The sequence below is a fragment of the Rutidosis leptorrhynchoides genome, chromosome 2 (genome assembly GCF_046630445.1).
Source record: "Rutidosis leptorrhynchoides isolate AG116_Rl617_1_P2 chromosome 2, CSIRO_AGI_Rlap_v1, whole genome shotgun sequence".
Classification (NCBI taxonomy): domain Eukaryota; kingdom Viridiplantae; phylum Streptophyta; class Magnoliopsida; order Asterales; family Asteraceae; genus Rutidosis; species Rutidosis leptorrhynchoides.
Window position 1 is genome coordinate 547,334,401 of NC_092334.1, and position 24,250 is coordinate 547,358,650.

Consider the following 24,250-nt stretch of genomic DNA (forward strand, 5'->3'; position numbering starts at 1 on the left):
AATAATTATAATAGGAATAAATGGAGGACTCTAAGTGATGAAGAGTCTTCCGATGATGATGAGCCGTGTGTCGTTGGTTCATCTTCAGATAGAATAGCATTAGGTTTGCCGATGAATGGTCCATTAAAGATTGACGAAGTTAAAAATGCGTAAGTATATGTTTATGTTTTAGTTATATTTATAATATAATATAATTTGGGACACTAAATTTTCACGCACACGCTAAATTATATTTATAATATAATTTAGTTATTTAATGTGTGTGTGTGTGTGTTCTTTTAGCATTTGACAAGTATGAGTTTTATGATGATGACTTGTCTTCCTTTGCAGTTTCCGTCTTTCAGCTCTAAAGTGGCACCCTGATAAAAATCAAGGCCCGTCAAAGGTTAGCTTATAAATGTATCTCAACTTTTAGATGAATTTTGTTACTTATTTATTTATTTAAATTTTATGTCAACATTTATTCGGACCACATCACAAGCTAAGCATTATTATTGCTCAATCTTCAACTATTTATATCAAATTTTAGCTTTGTCTTTAGAGATGAAAACATAGACTTTGATCTGTCTTTGTCAATTTTCAGCGTACTTTTTCTGTCCAACAACCAAGATTGCTAACATAGTAATATATATATATATATATATATATATATATATATATATATATATATATATATATATATATATATATATATATATATATATATATATATATATATATATATATATATATATGAGCGTTAAAATCCAGTGACTATTTGGGCAGAAACCATAAAAATCATGTGACCAAACAACTAACTTATGTAGCATGTTGGCCTAAACATGTTATTCCTTAGTGACGTATATTTTCAACATTTTTAATTGCTCGTAATAATTGAAGAATTGCTATCAGTTGGATAATAACAATTTTGTTTACAATAAAAGTCAAACCATAACACACAAGATTAATACGTATAATGGCCACAATGCAGTAGTGACTTATTTATCATCATCGTTTATTTGTGCAGGCATTAGCCGAAGAGAAGTTCAAAGTTTGCGTAAGTGCATACAATTCATTGTGCAACGCCCTATCAAGGGTTTAGCACTTTAGCCCATTTTATTATTTTAAATCATATACTAGTTTTGATGACTATTACAAATTCGACAACCACAAGGATTATAAGTTACACGAAGCGCTCTTCTCAGTTCATGGTTCATCAAAAGATCTTGATAGCAGCAACCATGGACCATGAAGATGTTTTACGCCTTCTGTAATTGCAAATTATTCCAACCAGGTCTATGTTTATTCTTAACAGCTTAAAATGGAAGTTTACAGCTTTTTTAAAGGAGGCTTTATACTAGTCATTTGTTAAGGTAGATAATTGGAGTAGAAAAGGTGTCTTTATGAGTCTATGGAGCATGTTTTTAACTAAGTCAAAACTTGTCTCTATGGTAGTATTGGCGTTGATATTTCACAATTTTGTGTTTTGTTTGTTAGACTAGTTTGCTGTTTCTTCGAATTGCTAACTTATCAAGTTTTGATCAGTTGTTAACCTTGCAAAAAGTGGTTCATTGAAATATGGGAGTGGCAAACAATTTAAAAATAACAAAAGAGGCAGAGACTTATTTTTTATTCTTTGAATGGTAGAGGCAGAAACTTGTTAGAAGTTGAGTTCATGTATCTTGATTTATTCCTATTATGTATCAATTGGGTTGCATGCATGGATGTAGACTCGTTTAAAATTTAAAGTGCTTGGGTTCTGCTAGATTCTAGCTTAATATATCAACTTGGCTTGTTTAATAGTATACAAGTTTGAGCTAGGCTCGAGTTCAGCCCGTTTATTATGGATTTAATGAATAAATATAAACTAAATGCTCGTTTAGGCTCGCGAGCTTGTTTAAGCTCATTATAAGAATCTCGAGTTTGTTTACTAAACGATCTTTCAAAATATGTTCAAATTCGAGCTCCAGCTCCTTTGAGCTCGGTTCGAATTGAGTTTTTATCGAGTCAGACTCGAGTATTCTGTGAGCGCCTCAACTCATTTAGACCTTATGCATCAATTGTAATCAACGTAATATATTTCTTTGCTTTTGTTTCTTATTTAGTTTTAGCTTTATATTGTTTTTTTCAATTTTATTTTTAAGTTACATTTTAGTACAACTCACTTTTAAAGTATTTACTTTGTTATCAGAAACCAAATTTGTTACTATAGATGTCTTCTAATAAAGTATTGTCAAGACTGGAAAGTGCTTGTGAAGTGTCATTTGGCACAAATTGAGGAGTCAATGCAGGCCTTTCACCTTTTGCCTACAAACAAACAAAAGATGCTTTCTATATCACTATTTTATATTATATACTGTCAAAGCAGTCAACAAAAACTCCAAATATAAATTAGAAGACAGCACATTACAAAACTTGCATATTAAATTTTGATATGGGTAAGGCAAGCAGATGGATTAGAAACTTGTTAGTAGGCAAAAAAGATGACAAAATCAGCACCAAAGATGAATCAACACTCAGCACCAGTGCTATTATACCAGCAAGTCCAAAAAGGAGATGGAGTTTTAGAAAATCAAATAACACAGAAAAAGTACAAATCAATCACAAGAGTTGTCGATCGTTCGACTCCATCGCAACCTCTCAATTAGTATCACAAGCATTGTTCGACTACGCAATTCTACAGCAAAGTCACAACTCGATGATGGTGGTGCCACCTCTTAAAGCCACGACGAGAACACTCAATAGAGTATCTATTGTTACCCGAGTGGCTGCCGCAACTAAAATTCAATCAGCCTTTCGTTCATATCTGGTGAGATGGGGGCGGGGTTATTATCGCTGCATCGGCATAGTCGAAACGGGAGATGATCGCAACGGGTGGTTTAGTCCCCTCGGGTGATCCCTATCGTTGTCAAAAAAAAAAAAAAATTAATAAATAACTACAAACTCGAACTCCAGCTACAAGCTCCAACCACATCTATTTTCGCCAAACACACCTATAACGTAAATTTGTTTGTTTTGTAGGCAAGGAAGGCGTTGTGTGCACTACGCGGACTAGTGAAGTTACAAGCCCTGGTGAGAGGTCACTTGGTGCGCAAAAGGACCACCACAATGGTTAGGTGCATGAGTGCACTAGTCTCCATTCAGGTTAGAGCTCGGTTTCAAAGGATACAACTGGCCGAGGATGCTGAGTCAAGGTCACATCATGGCGCTACAAAACAAGGATTAGTGATAGCTCACGAGCGTCGTCTAAGTTCACCACAATTAGTAAGTCACTCGCAAATTATTATATATTATATACATATATAAAAATGTACAAAATAGGTAATCTGTTTGTTCTTTCAGGATCACAAAGATAACTTGGGAAAATATGGAAGCAAAATGAATACCAACACAAGTTATCGACAATCATCAAGAAGATTTTCGATAGATTTATCACGCGAAAAATCAATGAGAATGCAGAATAAGCCAATGGATGAGGTTTCAACAGCATCACAAACAAGTACACAACACGATGAACCAAATTACATGACCCGAACAGAATCTTCAAGAGCAAAAGCAAGGTCGCATAGCGAACCAAGGCAACGGCCCACAAAACAAAAACGCGAAAACAGAACTTCATCAAACGAAGGTCTTTGTGCTGTCACAAAAGGCATTCAAACCCATGACAATCATAAGTACCATGAAGATTGGTTAGCGAAGCTTCATAGATCATCAAAATCAATTAATGATTTTGAGTTTGATTCGTCTTATTATACAACTCTATATGCATATGAGGTTAGTACACCAATTATAATCTGGCTCATTGTTTTCTCCCTCTTTTGTACTTGACTTATTTTCAAATTCTAAGAACATTATTTGCTGGCAGACTGCTGAAAGCGCATATTAATGACGGGCTGATGAAATCGGTGCAGAGTTAGTAACGACAGATGACGTATCTTTTCAAGACAAAGTCGGACCGTCGTGCTTTGAGGATTCGTATTGCTTTTAAAGAAGTAAAACAATACACGAAGAAAAGTTTGCCTCAGTTACAATTTTATAACCCAATTTTCATGTTGTATTATTATATTTTCTTAACTATATAATCTACAATTTTACATCATTATCGACTGAAGTTTAGTAAAGTTACCTAGCATAAATAACCAACTTGGGAAAACACGATAAAGAAGAAAACAATTTGACAAAAATAAGTGAGCATATGCTACATTAACCTTGCAGTTCCATTAAGTAAACTATAACCAAGGTAAAAGGGGAGGATATGTGATTATTGAAATAATTGTATTAAGCTGAATTTTCGATTAAACACTGCAAATTTTATTGTGAAAATCCATGTAAATAACACACAACAACATAATTAACAAAACAAGATCGCATTCGCACCTTCAAAAATGAAGAATTTTTTAGAGCGACGGCAAAGCTTGTTCCTTGAGAGAATCTTGAACGGCTTTCAAAAGAGCCGGCATCAGTTTCTGGTTCGTAACAATGATGCCTGTATCCAGATCAAGATATCGTCCTTTTGAAAAATCCAAAGGCTTTCCGGCAGCATCCGAGGCAACACCCCCGGCTTCTGCAACGAAACACGTAAAACGAAAACGTAAATAACAAAAACGAGTTTACCAATTTGAACTTATTATAACTATATTGCTCATTTATGGAGTAAGTTGCTACTATAAGTCTATAATTAATAATATGGGTACCTGCAATAACAATGTATCCAGCAGCATGGTCCCATATCTTCTCACGATATCCTTTATTTGGGAACCGTAAATATATCACACCGTCTCCTCGTGACAATGCACCATATTTTGCCTGGCTGTCAATTCTGCATGGTGGAGCTTTAACTCCCAATTTCTACAAACAAATAAGTTAATTAATTACTTAAAAATAAAAAATAATTGAAAATAAACACATTTCATCAATATAAAAAATACTTTTAGTCATGTATATTAACAGAAAGATGAATTCCTCTATTCTATTTCTAATCACATTAATATGCGCTTTCCCATGAGTTTTTTTTTATTAATTGCTTTGAAAAGAAACTAAAAAAAATATCAACTGGTATTGATTCTCCTAAGTGTAAGAATATTGGTATTAATTGTTCATGTGTTTTGAAAAGAAACACATGAACAAATATCAACTGGTATTGATTCTCCCAAGTGTAAGAATACAATCAAAGTTATTTATTTGACGGTCGGTGTGGGGCCGCCAGAGGGTCGGTTTTACCCTGTTGTATCACTTTTTTCTACTCCCCGACTACCTAGCAAAAACTAAAAAAAGAAAATTTGCCCAGAATGAGCATCAATATCACAAAAATTTGGCAACGATACACTGGTTGTTGCCCTTTCTTATTTAAATATCATCTGAGTCATCATAATGAAGAAAAAACAGTATACTTATCACATAAAAGGTACCTTTGCTATAGAACCTGATAGACTATGGGACGAATGTGCAGCTTCATATGATTCGAAGAATGAAGCTTCTTCAGGATTCTCCGTGTTGCTAACATGCACCTGAGACGTAAATAAACAAAACTCATGTTTTGATGATAAACGGAAACTTTACCAGTTAGCCATCTTTCAACCTAAAATAACGGCCAACTACGTAAACACACATATTGCTAAGGTGTTAACTTTTTGTACCTTGACGGGTGTTGAGCCATCTAGTGACTCCATGTAGGTCCCACAAGATAATTGCGCAGAGAACAAACACCCCACTTTATTCAGAGCATTTTGATGTTGACTCGTAATGGATTCTAGTGGAAGATTTGGACATGCAAGGACACCTAATACAACTTTCCCTTCATCTAGAAGACCTAATGCTATTGCATATTGGTCACCCCTTAGAAAACTACATTAACAAAAATGGTGAGAACATAATTATATGAATAAATTAAAAAATAATCACCTTTTACAAGTAATGCATCACTATATACACAATGAAGCCTACAACAAATTCATTGAGAGTCTAATTAATAAATTTGTATATTTCAGTTATGGAACCCGCTCTCAAGTTGTCTTCGTAGAAGAAGATAACAGAAACAGCAAGATTAAATGTCCAAATACCATTTTCAATACTAAAAGATATGATGAAGCTGTATGCCCAAATCAATATCAACGATTCTTGTAATGAAAATCAGACAAATTTTCACCACTCCTTTGTAATCCTTTTTAAGTAACTAGCTCTTTGAATCATGATGGTGTTTGTCGTTGAAACAACATCAGCTTTGTATAGACGGCTGATTTAGACCAAAATGTGCCTAGACCAAAATGTGCCAAGTATGATGGTTTTTTATATTTATATTTCAATAGTTTGTCCAAAATCATCCATATAATATAGCATGCCTCTAAATCTTCATAACTCGCGAAAGAAAATGACCTGTTACACGAGCACCTAACTTTTCTATTTGTCCACCTAGTAGAACATGTAGGCATCAAATTGATATGATATATTCACCAGGAAAAAAAAAAAGTAAACCGAAAAACAAACAAAACAGATGTCAACTCACCCTTTAGTACCATCGATAGGATCCAAAACCCAGTGTTGCCCGTTAGGTCCTCCTTCAGATGTACCACAATCAATTATAGTAAGCACCTCGGTTTCAGACAAAGGAGTCACATTGTAAGTTCCATCATTAGCAATCGTATCATTCACTAGTTTCGTGATACGTTGAAGAGTTTCTTGGGATTCTTCTTTTCGTAGATCTCCCGAATCCTATAGACGATCAACGCCATTGAAACATATAACTATAGCACAAATGGAAATATATGATAAGTACAAATAAGTGAAACGGATAAGGTTGACAAATACTTCCTCGGCCACAAGTGAGAATGTTTGAGAAGGAAGTTCTTTCTGAAGAACAAAGCTTACAAGAACTTGAGACCCTGATAATAAAAAAACGGCATATCAGACAGTCAACAAAATAATTCCGATCCATTTACTTGAAAGAAAATGATCATCATATGAAATGCGCTAAAATGAATGAACGGATTGAAAATCAATGAAAGAGAATTCTAAATGAATAGATACTAACAAATTAAAATATTTATACAAATCGAATTCTTATTGCAGTATCATAACCTTTGTAGTCATATTTGGTACACTAATTATATATAGTAAAAAACCAATACAAATCTTAGGTAGAAAGTATTTCATGTAAGCCCAATCTGACCTGATACAAATATACCCAAAAGAAGTCTAATCTAAACCAGTTTTGACCCGTTACTCGGCCCGCCCACTTTGCCACTTCTCGTTTTAGAGATCACATTTCTCAAGCATGAGCTTTAACGGGATCACCATTCGAGTACACACATTCACTTATACGCCCTCCATCAATTCAAATGAAAGTATAAAAAAGTTGAAGAGCATACCATAATCAGCAACAGTGACAGGACTTTTATCAGATTTGGATTGCACATCAGATTGCAACAGTTCTTTTTGTACATTCTACATAAACAACAAGTATCAATCAATCAATAAACTTTCATTAATTAATAAATTCAACATCAAACACAACGAATCACAACATGAAATTAGGAAGTAAGCGAGTAATGTAAAATGTTTGAGAAGTGTTGGTACCTGACAGAGACGAGAAGCAAGTGAAGCAGCTTTTTTGGCAGCAACGAGTTGTTGATTATAACTATAAGGAGAAGATGAAGAAGAAGACATTGTTATCGAACGATTATTAGATGAACGAGTAGTACCAGCAGGTAATGATGATGATGATGATGATGATTTGAGAGTGACGAAAGTGTAGAGTGATTTATTTGTTAATGAAATTGGTTTTAATTTGAATTTGAATAAATTAGGGTTTAATTTTGGGTTTAGGTGAACAAGTCGTGACGCAGCTGCAGCTGTAAATGTGATACACGAGGATGAAGATGCCATTTTTATTTATTTATTTATTTATTTAATTTTCTTTTTCTCGTATATAAGAAAAATATAATAATTTTTTAAATAGATAACATTGGTCGGCTCTAACGATGAGAATGGTCATCCGACCTAACAAGATATTCATTCGATTCCATTTCATAGCAGATGTTAGATGTATAATATAAGTGGATGAATACCATAATATAATACTGCATATGAATTTGAAGGTGAATAATTAGTAGATCAGATATATATTTATATTAGTGGATGTATTGAAAAGGCGTTTAATTGTAGGGAGGAGTAAAGCGTCTTTGTAAAGAATAGATTCATTTTCGACAGCATCTCGATTCCAAACAAGTCTTTGGAAGACTTAAAAGCTCATCGAAGGAAGTGTCTCTTGTTCAAAGATGATTTTAAAAGGCGTTCAACTGCAATAATTGAGACTAATTATTATGAAATGTACTCCATAATGGTTTTGGAGTCAACTGGTTGATATGGATAAATGCATGTCTATCTTTGGTTTCTATTTCTATCTCAGTCCTAATAATCATTTCACCAACTAGAGATTTTAAAATCGAGAGGGGGTGTGACCAGACGATTCATTATCTCCATTCTTATTCATAATAGCCAAATAACGTCTTAACTTTCTTCAAAACGTGGTGGTTGAAAAAGGATTCATCAAAGGAGTAGACATTGGGGCGGAATTTGCGACTTTATCTCATTTACAATAAACGAATTACCAAAATGTTTTAGAAGAAACACACGTAATATTTTGAAATTTGTAGTAGAAGAAACACACGTAATATTTTGAAGCTACCAAAATGTTTTAAAGAGTGTTTAGATTAAAAGTTAATTTTACCAAAACCTGTGTTGTGTCTATGACGTAACTCTTAAATGTGAATTGAGGAGAGGATTAAAGAGAAGTAATTAACGTCTTCTCAAATCATTATAAATTATTGTCTGTTTTCCTATTCCTTATACTTAGCTTTATTCACATTATTCACTTCTAATTAGTTACATATTCCATAATTCCAAATTCAAATCGATTGTAAATTCAAACCTATGTTTGAATAACTTTTGTTATGTGCTTGTAGCTACTTGCTTAGTTGCCTGTCGTCGGAGCTCTTCCGATCATGTCAAAATAGAAAACATGTAGGAACTGAACAACATTGAAAAGGTGACCATTACTACATTGGCGCCACCCACTATCACCGTTGAACACTCATAAGCAGAGGCGGAAGGTAGTGGAGGCCTAAAAGGGCATTGGCCTCCCCAACTTGTTGGACTCCTAGTGTAACTTTTATAATTTTTCATGGGTTATTTCTTTTTACTTAACTGGGCTTCTCTAAATTTTTTGTTTACGTAACTGGGCCTCCCTAATCAAATTCATCACGTTCCACCACTGCTCATAAGATTTGTAATTTCCGTTAGCGAAGGAACTGCCACATGTTGACTATCCCAGTTCTGGTGAGTATAATAAGAAAAGAAGACATTTTTTCACAGATTATTTCGATAGTGATCAAACACTAAAGAATTGATTTAAACTGAAATATGTTAAAGTATTTTCATACCATCATGCATAAAGAGTATTTGACTTTTAAAGTTAAATCATCATCTTCTACTAAATCAACAATTGTTAAAATATTAATGGATTTAAACTTAAAGTTTTGATGTGTAGGTGTTGTGATAACCGTTAAACGTAAAGCAATTTCAAAGATAAAACAAGTTAACGATTAAAAGACGTAATTATCTTTACATGTATAACATGTGCAGGTGAGGGGATTGAACGATCTTTTTAAACTACCGTCAATCATAGATTGTGTTCATGCAAAATCTGGAAAGGACTCTCAACATAAGAAAAAGATTTAGATATTGTATTACTAATTTATTTATTTATTTATTTATTTATCTACATACTAAAATGCATGGGGTTTTTGGTCGTTTTTGACCCCCAATGAATACCAAACGACATTGAAAAAAAAAACAAACACCCCCTCAAACTTTAAACAACTTTCAAGTTCAGCCCCAAACTAGGGGTGCAAAATATAAACTTATTATTTTAATTAAAAAACTTAACCCAACTCCATATCTTCCCACTCGCCTCGCGTTAAATTTTTCCTAACCCACCGAAAAACTCAAAAAAATCTTACGAACACAACGGGACTAACTATACGCGAAACAGACACTTCTAAAAAAACACTAAATACCTCGGACTATATTCAACACATATACATACATCAATAATAAACTACCCAAACGGACTACATCATATCGATGGTTCTGTTTCCCTTTTTTTGTGCAATCTTCCTGTCGTTAAAAATGCATAGACCATTAGGTATGTTAGGTACTAACTACGTGTATCTAAAAACACCTGTAGCAAAACATTTTTACTTATGTAAATACATAACGCTACGTTAACTATGAATGTGCAACCCAAAGATCTCGTGACATCGCGCGAGCCCCTTTTACTAGTTTGAAATAAACTACAAGGACTATACACGTAAACTTTTTAATTGAATATTCACACTTTTGTTTTTTGTAATGAAATAATTGTGCCGTTGGTCCCTCCATTTTACCCCAAAAAGCTAACAGCGTCCCTCAAGTTTTTTTTTTTTTTTTTGGCTTTCAACATCCATCTATTATCACCTTTTTTGATTACGCGTCCCTCCGTCAACTTTCTGTTAAAAAAAGTCCGTTAAGTCATGCCATGTGCCTTGCATGTGAGGGTAAATTCGTTTTTTTTTCTCTTTTCTTCACTAAAATCGAGGGACCACCGGTGCATTTATTATATAATTTATATATTTTTTTATCTATATATTTATTATATAATTTTGGTATAATCGATTATTTTGGTATAATCGATTAATCGAACCACATATGTGAAGAACCTGCAGTCGAATTATATCACACCCATCACACGCAACAAATTCCATCAATCATATTTATTTTATAAATCAGCAAATCATCTCTTTGTTGTCTAATCATCAAGCGTTTTTCCATATGAACCCTAATAGGAAAAAAAAGATTTAATCGATTATATTCATTTCATAATCGTATAATCATCGATGCTTCATCACTTAATCGTCAATAGATCTTCCAAACAAACCCCCATAAATTGAAACAAATCAAATTCAAAGATGTAAGAATTAATCTTACCAATATATCAATTCAACAGTTAACGTACTTTGATTCAAGAAGATAAACGATTACACGAGTAATTCCACATATAGATTCAAATTTTAAAAAATAAATAAATTGACCCACTTTTTCTTTAACATCGGACAGTTTCTTTTGTAAAGATCAAATAAATTGACCCAATTTTTCTTTAACATCAGACAGTTTCATATTCCTCCACTATGAACCTGCTTAATTATAATTTTAAAATAAGAGAGTTTTCAAAATCAAGTTGATATTAATTATAGCCCGAATTTCAGGGAAAAGTGGAAACAAAGCCTGATTTTTTTAAACAAACCCTAAAACGATCGATAATCATGTTTCAATCTCCTCGATCAATAAGTACAAACCTGCAAACCAAGTTATCAAACGGGATGTTCAACAAATGATCGACAGAAGACATCGTAAATTGACGAAAAATTTAAAATTGATTTTGATTTTACGCGATTTGGGAGAAAAACTTGAAAGTTAGGGTTGATATAATTTCTGAATGCATTAAATGTATGCGATTATATTAGACCCCTAATTTGAAATAAGATTAACTTATCTGAATTTAGAGAAGTTATGGTTCATTCTTCAAACCATAATCTTCTCCAGATTTCGCTTATTGACTTGACTCGTAGTTGGTTTATAATAATTATCTTAAATCATTCGATATGTTGTTGAACAAACCGTGATTGAGAATCATAATTTATATATTTTTAATTTATAAATTCTTAAAAATTATATAATAAATATACCAAAATTATATAATAAATATATAGATAAAAAAATATATATAAATTATAAATTATATAGTAAATGCGCCGGTGGTCCCTCAATTTTAGTGAAGAAAAGAGTAAAAAAACGAATTTACCCTCACATGCAAGACACATGACATGACTTAACTGACATTTTTAACAGAAAGTTGACGGAGGGACGCGTAATCAAAAAAGGTGATAATAGAGGGACGCTGAAAGCCAAAAAAAACTTGAGGGACGATGTTAACTTTTTGGGGTAAAATGGAGGGATCAACGGTAAAATTATTTCTTTTTGTAATAGAAAAACGGAAACGGATGACCTACGTTGCTACAACATCTATTATCTTCCACTTTGTGGCTTACAAATCAACCTAAAATACCCAAATAAATTTCAATCACAAATAAATAATAAAATCCCAATTACACAACCCCACCACCATTCTTCATCTTCTTTATACCTTTAATTTTACCCCTATTACACAAACACTCGACTTGTGTTTTTTGATTTTAATTTATTCCCTTCTGTTGTTGTTCATCCAGCAACAAAAATGGAATTAACCTCAAAACTTCACACAATCGATCTTCACTCCACTTTCTTATCCCCTATCCGTAAACCCTGTTTCAGACCTAACACCATTCGCCCAATTTCAACACACCTAATAGTCAATTGCTCATCAAAACCCCATAATCATCATTCAATTAGGTTATCTGCTGTTGCTGTTGACACCCAAACATCCACCACCACTACTAATGAAGATATTGAAAGTTTGTTCACAAAAGACTCGTCGGAAACACCCGATTTTCGACGCGGCGGAAACAAACAATCCGGGACCGGCGCGTCGAGTATTTCATCAGGTATTAGATTAGAAAACATTAGTAAATCATATAAAGGTGTTACTGTATTGAAAGATGTAAGTTGGGAAGTTAAAAAGGGTGAAAAAGTAGGGTTAGTTGGTGTTAATGGAGCTGGTAAAACAACCCAATTAAGAATTATTTCGGGTATGGAAGAACCCGATTCGGGTAATGTTGTTAAGGCTAAACCGAATATGAGGATATCGTTTTTGAGTCAAGAATTCGAGGTTTCGTTGACTAGGACTGTAAAGGAGGAATTTTTACATGCTTTTAAAGAAGAAATGGAGATTTCGAGTCGGTTAGAAAAGGTTCAGAAGGCAATTGAAGGGTCTGTTGACGATTTGGAGTTAATGGGGAGGTTATTGGATGAGTTCGATTTGTTACAGAGACGTGCGCAGGCGGTTAATTTGGATATTGTTGATGTTAAGATCAATAAGTTGATGCCTGAACTCGGGTTTTCGCCTGAAGATGCGGATAGGCTTGTTGCATCATTTAGTGGTGGGTGGCAAATGAGGATGTCACTTGGCAAAATATTGCTTCAGGTATGATTAAACCAATTCAAATTTCGGTTTTTTTATATATATAATAAGTTTGAGACTCCTAAAAACATTGAGAACTAGGGAATAAACTTGGGCCCTTGGATAATAAATCGGATGGTACAGATTGACTCTAATTGTTTGCGATAGAATTGAACTGATGTTTTAATCACGTGATTGAAATTGAAATGATTTCATTTTTTTTTTTTTTTATTATTATTATTATTATTATTATTTTTTTTTGTGGTATTAAATGAGACCTTCCCTATTTATACATGATGAACTTGATGTGTAAACTCAATTATATGCTATTTGTTCTTCACATAAGTGAAGTATGACTGCCTCTTTTCGGATAATAGATTTTTTTTTTTTTTGGTCACTCTTTTGATTATCTGTATATGGTGAATTCTTGTGATGTATGGTCTGATTGAGTAAGTTATGTGTTGCAGGATCCAGATTTGTTACTATTGGATGAACCTACCAATCATCTTGATCTAGACACAATCGAGTGGCTTGAAGGTTATCTGAACAAGCAAGATGTTCCAATGGTGATCATATCTCATGACAGAGCTTTTCTTGATCAATTATGCACAAAAATAGTGGAGACAGACATGGGTGTTTCTAGAACATTTATTGGAAACTATTCGGATTACATAATCGGTAAAGCATCATGGATCGAGGCCCAGTTTACAGCTTGGGAGAAGCAACAAAAGGAAATTGAGCATACAAGAGGCTTAATTAGCAGGTTAAGTGCCGGCGCAAATTCTGGGCGTGCATCTACTGCTGAAAAGGTATCACCTTTAAGTGTTTCTATATGTAATATGAAAGTAGAAGTGACTTTTTTGTACATTTAAGTGTTGATTGAACTATTTAGGCTTTATTTTCGTTCTTTAACAGTTCAAATGTGTTAACATAAATCATTGTTAATTATATTTAATAAGCATAATAATAAAGTATGATTAACCACAAGGTGTTAGACTGTTGGTGCATTGTTTTTTGATAAGGGCGGTCAGGGATTCGACTCTTATGTGCTACAAAAATATTTCACTTGTAGTTAGCCGCCACGGCTCTAGTTATTGAGTCGACAGCAAGCGTCGACTTATTGGCCACTTGACTGACTCTTAGAGCCTAAATTAAATTTAAGGCAGCATTCAAAACCCATGGAAATTTGATTTTACCATTTTCATGGCGTCTCAATTCTATTTTATTTTTTAAAGTTTTTTTTCCTACTTATTGGCCGGAGGTCCACTCAGACGCAATCTCTCTATCCGTCGAATAGAGAGAGGGATGACTTTCTCTCTACTTTTGAGAGTGTTTTGACTCTGGGTGGAGAAATGACTTGTCTTTATTCTCGGATAGGGGAAGGATTGTCTACATCTCACCTCCTCCATACACCACTTATGTGGTATTGGGTTTTGTTGTTGTTGTTGCTGCTGCTGCTGCTGCTGCTGCTGCTGCTGCTGCGGCGGCGGCGGCGGGGGCGGCGGGCGCGGGCGTGGTGGCGGTGGCGGTGGCGGTGGCGGTGTAGTTAGCCGCCCATTTCATGGGCCTTGGAGGTTTCGGACGTCTATACGTTTGAGCCTCACCTGATGGGGTTTTACCACACGTGATGCCCGTATGGATTAGTCCTAGAGGTTCCCTCTTGAGGGTCGGTAGGACTATAATGATTCCTTTAGGAAATGATCGGGTGAATGGGTTCCAACATCGCGTTCGGACCCGTCACTGACTCCTAACCGCCATTAAAAAATATATATATATATATATATATATATATATATATATATATATATATATATATATATATATATATATATATATATATATATATATATTATAGAGTATGTTTAGCACTTCTACCTCCTTTTGAGGTAAATTGAGGTTGGGTTCATCTAAACTTGATTGGATTTTACTATAACTCAATCCTATTTATTAATCAAATTTAAAGGATAAGGACAAGGTTGCAAAAATCACTACTCAGAGAGTACACGGTCGGGACTATTAAGGGAGTACTCGGCAACTCGGTTGTGGTGTACTCGGATGTTTACAAAGTTTGACTTGGACCGAATTTCCGAGTAATCCCGAGTTTTGACCGAATTTCCGAGTAATCCCGAGTTTATTTGAGTTTGACCAACTTTGATCGAGTACTCGCCGAGTTGCTAAAACCGAGTACTCGCCGAGTAATTCTGCGTTTTGCAATCCTTAATAAGGACCCTCATCATGGAACAAAGGAATACCCGTTAAACCGTCATGTTGAGTTTTTTGTTGTAAAATGTCATCTTTGAAAAAATGCGAAAAGAAATCTTAGACTTCTGACAATAAACGAGGAGTCTGATGTTTCTTTTCTTTTCTCTTTTGTGTTTTTAAGCTACAAAATTTAGCTAAAACTGCTCATTCATGCCAAACTTGATGGCCATCTTTCTTCTCTTTGTGTTTCCCGAAGATGTATGTGTGTTCCTATGCTAAAAACCAGTTTGGTGTATCAAATATAATCATTATCATTATACTCATCTGATATTAACGCCTTTGTTATATGATCACAGAAACTAGAAAAGCTTCAGGAGGAGGAACAAGTTGATAAACCATTTATACGGAAACAAATGAAGATTAGATTCCCCGAACGTGGAAGAAGTGGAAGGGAAGTTTTGACTATAAAAAATCTGGAGTTTAGCTATGAAGACAAGGTAATTATTAATAATAACGATAAATTGTTGAATAGTTCCAACTGTTTTGCATGATAATTATGTGGTAATGTGATTTTGGTTGTAATGGTTATCTAGGTTCTCTTTAAAAAAGCTAACATATCAATCGAAAGGGGTGAGAAAATTGCAATAATTGGGCCTAATGGTTGTGGAAAGAGTACTCTGCTTAAGTTGATTATGGGCTTACAAAAGCCCAACAATGGAGAAGTAATTCTTGGCGAACACAACGTGCTACCAAACTACTTTGAGCAAAATCAGGTAATATATATAGACCCACTTATGTATATATCAATTAAGATCAAGTTTTTTTTTCCTTTTCCTTTTTAACTTAGTAACAGGTTAAAATAGAAAAATTATCTTATGAATAAATGCATGAAATGGGTTGAACAGGCTAAACAGGTAGAGGTTTGCAGACAGTGTATTCACAGTTCATGAAACTTATTAAAAATTATGTAGCCTAAATTTTTTTTTTTTTTTTTTTTTTTTGTAAGCGAGGAAACCCTCCTATGAACGCGCACATTGGCTCCCCATAGATGGTAAAACCTCGGGTAATCAAGCCCCCCGAGCGCGAGACCTGGTACCGGGTGAATTGCGCATTATGCGCACCCTCTGGTCACACTCCCTTTTTGAACAATTTGACATAGCCAGGAATTGAACCCGGGTGGTGTGCTTCATTGGGCAACTCGGTGACCACTCAGGCAAACCCGAATGGTTATGTAACTTAAACTTAATTTGCACAAAAGAGATATATATATAAATGCTGCAATTTTTTTAGGACAATTGTCATTTTATCTGTTCTGCATTATTATGCAAATGTTTTATTTTTGTGTAATATCAACTTCATATTACTTTCAGGCCGAAGCTCTAGATTTGGAAAAAAGCGTGGTTGATACTGTAGCCGAAGTTGCAGAAGATTGGAGAATCGATGATATAAAGGGACTCCTTGGACGTTGCAATTTTAAGGCCGATATGCTAGATCGCAAAGTCTCTCTATTGAGTGGTGGCGAAAAGGTAATTTTTTTTAATTTTTTTAGTATTTGTATCTTTTTTAAAGGGAAAAAAGTGGTGATATTACTATTTATTTATATACCTACTTTGTGTTTCAATAAACTAACTTGGTTATGTTTCAGGCACGTCTTGCATTTTGTAAGTTCATGGTTAAACCTTCCACGTTACTGGTACTAGATGAGCCGACTAATCATTTGGATATACCTTCAAAAGAAATGCTCGAGGTTTGTTTTTTAATTTTTTTAATTTTTTTAATTAAAAGTCAATCTTATAGTTTTTGTTAAGTACTGTAACTGATTATTCACAATTATTGCTCATTGGGAATAAACTTTGTTCATCAGGAAGCAATTGCTGAATATGAGGGAACTGTCATTACCGTGTCACACGATCGATACTTTATAAAACAAATAGTGAATAGAGTATTAGAAGTTAAAGATGGAGATCTGCATGACTACAATGGTGACTATGATGTAAGTTCATATGCGTATTCCATTTTAAAAAGTCAAACTTGATATGCGTAATCAAACACTGTATTTATAAAAAGTCAAAATCGACAAGACTTTTTTGGCACCTACTAAACTAATGGTTATGATGTTATATTTCTATATTGAGGTTTCAGTGTAAGCAAATGGGCCTTATTTATAGAAAATTTTGATTTATAAATAGAGGCATTAACGCTACATTGTTTTGGCTTTAATAGTACTATCTCGAGAAGAACCTCGAGGCAAGAGAAAAAGCTCTCGAACGAGAAGCTGAGCTAGAAGACAAATCTCCTAAAGCCAAAGCAAAATCTAAAATGTCAAAGGTATGACATAACTATATTTTCTAATCTAGCAAATGCAAAATCTATGATGTCATGTATGACATCACTAATTTTTTTCCTGTTCATGTTACCCGGGAGGGCGAGTATTCTTCTGACCCCATACTCTAATGTACACGGCCCAGCCGAATTACTGGTCATTTTTTTAACACAAGATTTGAACCCGATCTTCTTTGCTTTTAATAAAACAAGTCTCATAAATCTACTCTAAACATTTTAGTGTGTTTGTTGATATGGTGTTACTGTGTATAGGCTGAACGAGAAGCTCGCAAGAAGCAAAAAATGCAGGCATTTCAGCAGGCTAAACAGAAATCAAAGGGACTGAAAAACTCTAAAAGATGGAATTGAAGGCGACTTGCATGCCGATTGTACATATTTTTACTTATTAAATAAATATAGGAATAGATCATTGATATTAAACTAGTTTGATCTGGGAAAAGAGAATACATGAACGCCGGGCGAAATTTTATGAGCCTTTTGGTATTTTATCTGTGGGCGATATATGTTTAATTTTTCGACCCTGGCTTATTAATATTATTATTAGATAAAACATATGAATTTGATGAGATGTTTCTTATCACAAGTTAACTATATGTTCAAATATTCCTTTTTCATGATTTTTTGCTGCTGTAAAAGTCACTTGAGGAGATGGGCCCCACTTTCAGGATTTGCTCAAGGGATGTTTGTGTTGAAACTTGAAAGCTTATTATGGATTAAGGGAAAAACATTTGTTCTCTTAATAGCACCTAACTTTAGGTTAAAAGGACTTGAAAAGAGGGACTAAAATTGTACATAGACAACGTTAAAGGGTATAGGATGTAAAATGTATTCTTGTTGAAAACACAGCTACCCGTTCGATTTACATGATTATAACAAAAAGATGTTAGGGAGATTTTAATAGCAGAATAGATACATGCAAATAACAATATACCTAAGAGTAAATAAAAAGACATAAATAGATGCCAATATTTTTTACATTATTCATACAAAGAGTGACACATTTAAACAACTTCACAAAAATCATGTAATCACACGACATGAAATAGCTAAACACCTTAAACTTACGAGATGATCTTTTATGAATAAACACATCCTTCTTGCACAAGTGATGTTTCATTTCCATTTCTTTTTGAGCTTACTAGATACAAACCATAGTATTCTTTTTTGCTTTTTTGTTACTTCATAAATACCGATTAATTAGTCACTAATTTTAAAAGCTAAACGCGATAATATATAAGTACACATCACGAGAGTCAAGTCCATTTTCGTGCAACCCTAACCTTCAACCCGTATTTCATGTAGAGAATGATGGACACATTAGGTTCCACGATATGACCTTTAACCATTTCGAAGTTGTAATTATGTAAAATGGTTGCACCTACGGCTTTCATTTGAGTAAACGCGACTTGTTTCCCAATGCACGTCCTTGGTCCTGCATTAAACGACATGAACTTATATGATGGCTCGTGCCTTATCGTTTGTTTCTCAGTGATCCACCTTTCGGGCTTGAATTCGCAGCTATCCTCACCCCAAATGTTTTCCATTCTTCCCATTGCATATAATGAAAACAATATCTGAAAATTACAAGACATTAAAAATTTAGTGCTTATAAGTTATAACTACTTAAAGTTCGATATTTTTCTTGTGTTTTCCAACAAAACAAATCACAGGTGCAATGGTATATAGAAACTTTAATTAATTTTGACATGAGTTGTTACTATTAAATAGCACTTATGTTACTATTAAATAGCACTTATGCTTTTAACAAAAAAAAGATGTAACCAAAAGTTTGTGTAAACCTAAGGGCTTATAACAGTCTAGCGGTATTAAAGGAATCTTTCAACTAAACAAATTGGGGGTTCAAGCTCCATCGTACGCATATTTGCGGATAAATTCTTGTTTAATGTGTGAGTTGCCGAAATAAATAAAAAAAATAAATAGTTAATCTGTCACTTTGTGAAAATAGGTACTCCTAAATAATACTACTCCGTAGTAGACTTGCACAAACTAGATACCTCATTACAGAAATAGCTACAATATTGATGGTAGGTGTTAAATATATTTGGACAACTTTTATTTATTTATAATACACAAAAAATGAAAACTTGTATCAATGCTTTTGGTGATCGCTGATTAGATTACGACACTAGATTTTCTTAAACATTAAATTGTAAACGTGACATCCTTTAACTTTACGCTAAATATATATAGGGAGAGTGGTTAAGATGAAAATATTTTTTTAAACGGGGTAAGCAAATTTTAGATCAGATTAGCTTAAATAAATGGTAAAAAGCGTATTTTCATCATTTTCTGTATATATTTTATATCTAGAATGTTATTCAATCATTTTGACTGATATATAACTCAAATGACTATTAACTTTATGTGATTTTTTTACATTTATCAATCATGAGTTAATAATTACATGAAATAGATGTACACCGTAACATTTATCATCATGAGTTAGTAATGATCATGAAATATCGTAATAAATTTAAATAAATTAAATATAAATAAATAAAATAGTATTAAAAAGAATATTTATACTGTATTTTATAATTAATTCAAACGCGTTTATAATAATATAAATCATACCAGCAGTAGTTGGTAGTGACTTTTTTCCTTGACCACGGAAAACAGAGAGAAAAAGACAATTAAGTGTAGTCTTAAAATGGAGTAACATCTTTCACTTTTTCATTAAAAATTAATTGTAGTCTTAAAAATTAAGTTTAACGTTCTCCTTAATAAATTTGACGGTTGCTAATTGGAGTCAACGATATATTAAATTTATGTGCAGTCAACAATACAACTTATCTCATTTTCCAATATCATGGTAGTCCGTAGTCTTGTATATCTATTTACAATATGTTTATAGCACAATGTTTTAAAAAGAATAAATTAAATAAGAAATGCAAAGAGGTAGATACATGTTACCTTCATTTTTGAATCTACATGATGACCACTTGGAAGAACATCCGGTTCAACCGGTTCTTTATGTTGAAACGGAACAGGAGGATAAAGCCTTAACGCTTCACAAAAAACCGCATGCAAATAAACCAATTTATTAGTCTCTTCAGCTTTAAACATTCGCCATTTTCCAACTTCGAACTCGGGTATCGTCTCATTTATCTCTTCGATAATCCTTTTTTCGACATGAGGATGAGTCATAACGAGCCACAAGAACCACGTTAACGACGAACTAGTCGTGTCCCTACCCGCAATCATCAAATTCAATATCATGTCTCTTAGAAACTTATCATCATTTTTGAACCCTTGTTGATTACTAAAACATGATCCATCTTCGGTTATCAAAGAAGTTAACATGTCAACACCTTTTGATGAATTATCATCTTTCGACGGGATTTTTTCATTTAAATCTTTTCTTTTTCTTGAAATGAGACCTAAAATCACATCATCTAAAATTACCCAGGCATTTTTTAACTTCTTTTCGGTACCAATCCCAAACCATTTTTGTAACTTCCACACGCTTTTTGGAATAACGTGTCGCGCAAAAATAGCTTCTTCGGCTTCATCCATGGCTCGTGAAAAGGGGACGTCCTTAAACTCGACTGATAAACACCCGGGGTCGTAACCAGTCACAAACATACAAGTTGTGTCAAAAGTATACCTTTGAAACACATCTTGCATATCAACAACAATATCTTTTGATGCCACATAATCAAGAACCGGAATTAAGCCTTTACTAATTTTTTCAAAGTTCATTCTTGCTATAAATTGTAAAAACTTAGGGTTATTAATTAAAGAATTAGTAACCTTTCTATGGTATCTCCACAAATCATAATCCGAATTAAAAATCCCATCTCCTAAAACATCAAAAATCTCCCTAAATTCATTGCCTTTAGGGAAATTTAAGAAATTTGAGGACATGATGTGATGAATATCGGTAGGATCGACGGTGGCTAACATGTCCATGTCAATAAACCATGGACCTTTGAACAAGAACGTGCCGCCCGTTTGTTGGAGAATTATGGCACAACGTTGGTGGATTATTCCGGTACCACGAACCAAAGCCGGAAACATCCCTAGAAACGGCCACTCGTAGAGTATTGCGTTTCGTTGACGATAAAAAGAGAAACAGAAGAAGCATATAGTTGCTAGAATAAGCTCAAAGTAGCCGAAAGACAACAACATGTCGTGTTTAATGGACAACTTCGGTTTAGTTTGGTTTGGTGTGGGTAAAAATATGAGTGACAAAGATATTAGGGGATGCATGCTATATATGGTACGTAGGTAGTGAAGTGAAATTAAGGGTTTAGTTGGCGGTTGTTTTACTAGTTTTGTAAAATATATGGGAAAAAGAAAAAATAACAACTTGAATTATTGTCGTAAGTTAAGTTTAAGGTAATTAGTGCATGTTAAGAGAGATCCCAATCATAACAGGATTTCCTCCAGGACTAACCAACCATTCAGCGTCTCATCAGCACTTTCATCTCACTTCCTTCCTAGGACTAAACTCAGGAATAAACACTTTCAACAATAACACTCCTCCTTCCATATTTTTATTTTATTTTTTAATTTTTTATATTATCAAATAATTACAATTATTTAAAAAACATTACAATAATTAAAAAAAATACATTAAAATAAAACATACAATTAAAAATAAAATTACATGAAAATATAAATAAACTAAACTTTTATTAAAAATTAAAAACACTACAATAATTAATATTAAAAGTCCTATTCTTCATCGTCGTCTTCTTGATTTTCTCCATCCTCGTCATTGGGAATGTGCGAAGGTCCGACGTCATCTTGATTGTTTGGATTTCTTGTCGGATCATGTCGTATGCGATAATTAGGTGGAAGATTATGTATGTGTTCTACAAGCATATCTCGTAGTAGTCGATGAATGCCCACATCTCTTATTTCCGCGTCCACTCGCATATGCGCATCAACCCTTTCTTGGAATGATCCCCGTGTTCGTCGAACCGAACGATAATTTTCCTCGAGTCCACAAAATGCACGACCGTTGTCCTCAGTTATCATATTATTTAATATCACACAAGCTAAGAAAATTCTTCTAATTTTGCGAATATAATACGGTCGTGCCGGACGTTGAACAATTTGCCATCGGCCTTGTAGTATTCCAAATGCTGGTTCAATATCTTTTCTTGCCGATTCTTGATACCCTTTGAATTTTTTTTGTTTCGGGTCTATCGGATTTCTGAATGACTTAACTAATGTAGACCATTCCGGGTAAATTTCAACCGCCAAATAATAACCCTTAGTAAACGTACACTCGTTAACCGTATACGTACATGGTGGTGCTTCACCGGCTAATAAGTCGTTAAACAAATCGAATTGATTATGTACGTTGATATCATTGTTTGATCCAGCAGTTTCAAAAAAAGCGTACCATAATCATCCATCGTACGACGCTACCGCTTCAAGCATAATTGACGGTAACCATGGTCACCTCGTGTATGATGACCCTTCCGACGTGCCGGACAATTTCTCCATGCCCAATGCATACAATCAATACTTCCTAACATTCCCGAAAAACCATGTATTTGAGCATGTTTAGTGGTCAAACGTTGCACATCTTGTGCATTTGGTTTTCTCAAATATTCGGGTCCGTACATGTGGAAAACACATTTGCAGAAATTGTTTAAACAATCATATGAGGTTTGTTCACTCATATGCAAATACTCATCAAAAACATCGGCCGAAGCGGCATAAGCTAGTTGACGTATGGCGGATGTGTTTTTTTGAACAATATTAAAACCAAGTAATCCGGTAGCATCACGTCTTTGAATAAAATAACTAAAATATTTTGGAACTGGAGATTGAGAAAAGTTCAAAATACCTTGACATATACGAAGAAATAGAGGTTTGCTCATTCGAAAATGATTACGAAAATAATCGGCCGAAAATGTGGGATAGTCGGAAAAATAATCATTCCATAAAGCTCTTGCACGACCCTGACGATCTCTTTGTAAATATCTTCTAGGTGCCCGTGGTATTGGTTCAACTTCTTCGTTGTCACTTAATTCATCTAACGCGTCAAGTGATTCGAGTGCTCGATTCATAGTGGTATTCGTGATCGATAATACCATATATGCGTCGGGATCGGGATTTGTGTTATTGGAACTCATTTTGTTTATTTGAATATAAAAATGATGGAAAGGTAAAAAAAAAATATGAAATGAGAGTAATGGAAATGAAAAAGAAATGTATGTTTGTGTGTGTAGAAATAAGAGAATAGGAGTAATATATAGGGTAAAAAAAATGTATCCGTTAACTAGCCGTTGGAATTTTATTTTAATTTTTTTTTAGTGCCAAAAACCGTCCACAAATATGCTAAGGACGGACAAAGTGGGGGACGGAGGAGCTGGGCGAGCCCCTGGGCGGGGGCCTGGGCGAGCTCGTGCCATCAGCGCCCAGGCTGGGCGGAGCTGGGCGGCTCTCCTGAATGAACCATTGGGACCGCTCTAAGTGCTTTTATATCTTTTTAGATTAGTGTAGAACTAGTCCGGAGCAGCCCGCTCGATGCTGCGAGAGTTTTCGGGCTGCATGTTCGTATTTAACGTAGCGTTGTGTATGTACAGAGAGAGA

At 34.2% G+C, this 24,250-nt stretch overlaps 5 protein-coding genes and 1 long non-coding RNA gene across 6 annotated transcripts; 3 read left to right on the plus strand and 3 right to left on the minus strand.

The window, feature by feature from the left end:
• Positions 1 to 5: 5 nt before the first annotated feature.
• On the plus strand, positions 6 to 1,104 carry LOC139893038 (uncharacterized). The gene is made up of 3 exons (XR_011774314.1): positions 6 to 149; positions 331 to 385; positions 1,007 to 1,104. It is a non-coding gene; the product is annotated as an uncharacterized lncRNA (long non-coding RNA).
• A 1,309-nt stretch (positions 1,105 to 2,413) lies between these two features.
• On the plus strand, positions 2,414 to 4,016 carry LOC139889671 (uncharacterized). Its single transcript, XM_071872608.1, has 4 exons — positions 2,414 to 2,788; positions 3,001 to 3,243; positions 3,322 to 3,753; positions 3,845 to 4,016. The coding sequence occupies exons 1-4, from the start codon at positions 2,414 to 2,416 to the stop codon at positions 3,863 to 3,865; spliced, it is 1,071 nt and encodes a 356-aa protein (XP_071728709.1). The 3' UTR covers positions 3,866 to 4,016.
• A 221-nt stretch (positions 4,017 to 4,237) lies between these two features.
• On the minus strand, positions 4,238 to 7,878 carry LOC139893039 (3'(2'),5'-bisphosphate nucleotidase 1). Its single transcript, XM_071876175.1, has 8 exons — positions 7,552 to 7,878; positions 7,344 to 7,419; positions 6,784 to 6,857; positions 6,482 to 6,687; positions 5,616 to 5,823; positions 5,388 to 5,486; positions 4,674 to 4,827; positions 4,238 to 4,543 (listed from the first exon to the last, which is right to left on the minus strand). Exons 1-8 carry the CDS (start codon positions 7,858 to 7,860, stop codon positions 4,377 to 4,379), a joined length of 1,293 nt encoding a protein of 430 aa, XP_071732276.1. The 5' UTR covers positions 7,861 to 7,878; the 3' UTR covers positions 4,238 to 4,376.
• A 4,340-nt stretch (positions 7,879 to 12,218) lies between these two features.
• On the plus strand, positions 12,219 to 18,257 carry LOC139894562 (ABC transporter F family member 5-like). The gene is made up of 9 exons (XM_071877916.1): positions 12,219 to 13,153; positions 13,597 to 13,938; positions 15,688 to 15,828; positions 15,925 to 16,104; positions 16,702 to 16,857; positions 16,977 to 17,078; positions 17,196 to 17,324; positions 17,555 to 17,659; positions 17,927 to 18,257. Exons 1-9 carry the CDS (start codon positions 12,308 to 12,310, stop codon positions 18,020 to 18,022), a joined length of 2,097 nt encoding a protein of 698 aa, XP_071734017.1. The 5' UTR covers positions 12,219 to 12,307; the 3' UTR covers positions 18,023 to 18,257.
• Positions 18,258 to 18,675: 418 nt separating this feature from the next.
• Positions 18,676 to 21,861, minus strand: LOC139893040 (alkane hydroxylase MAH1-like). The gene is made up of 2 exons (XM_071876176.1): positions 20,609 to 21,861; positions 18,676 to 19,248 (listed from the first exon to the last, which is right to left on the minus strand). Exons 1-2 carry the CDS (start codon positions 21,824 to 21,826, stop codon positions 18,928 to 18,930), a joined length of 1,539 nt encoding a protein of 512 aa, XP_071732277.1. The 5' UTR covers positions 21,827 to 21,861; the 3' UTR covers positions 18,676 to 18,927.
• A 514-nt stretch (positions 21,862 to 22,375) lies between these two features.
• Positions 22,376 to 23,724, minus strand: LOC139889672 (uncharacterized). Its single transcript, XM_071872609.1, has 2 exons — positions 23,112 to 23,724; positions 22,376 to 22,971 (listed from the first exon to the last, which is right to left on the minus strand). The coding sequence occupies exons 1-2, from the start codon at positions 23,722 to 23,724 to the stop codon at positions 22,376 to 22,378; spliced, it is 1,209 nt and encodes a 402-aa protein (XP_071728710.1).
• Positions 23,725 to 24,250: the final 526 nt, after the last annotated feature.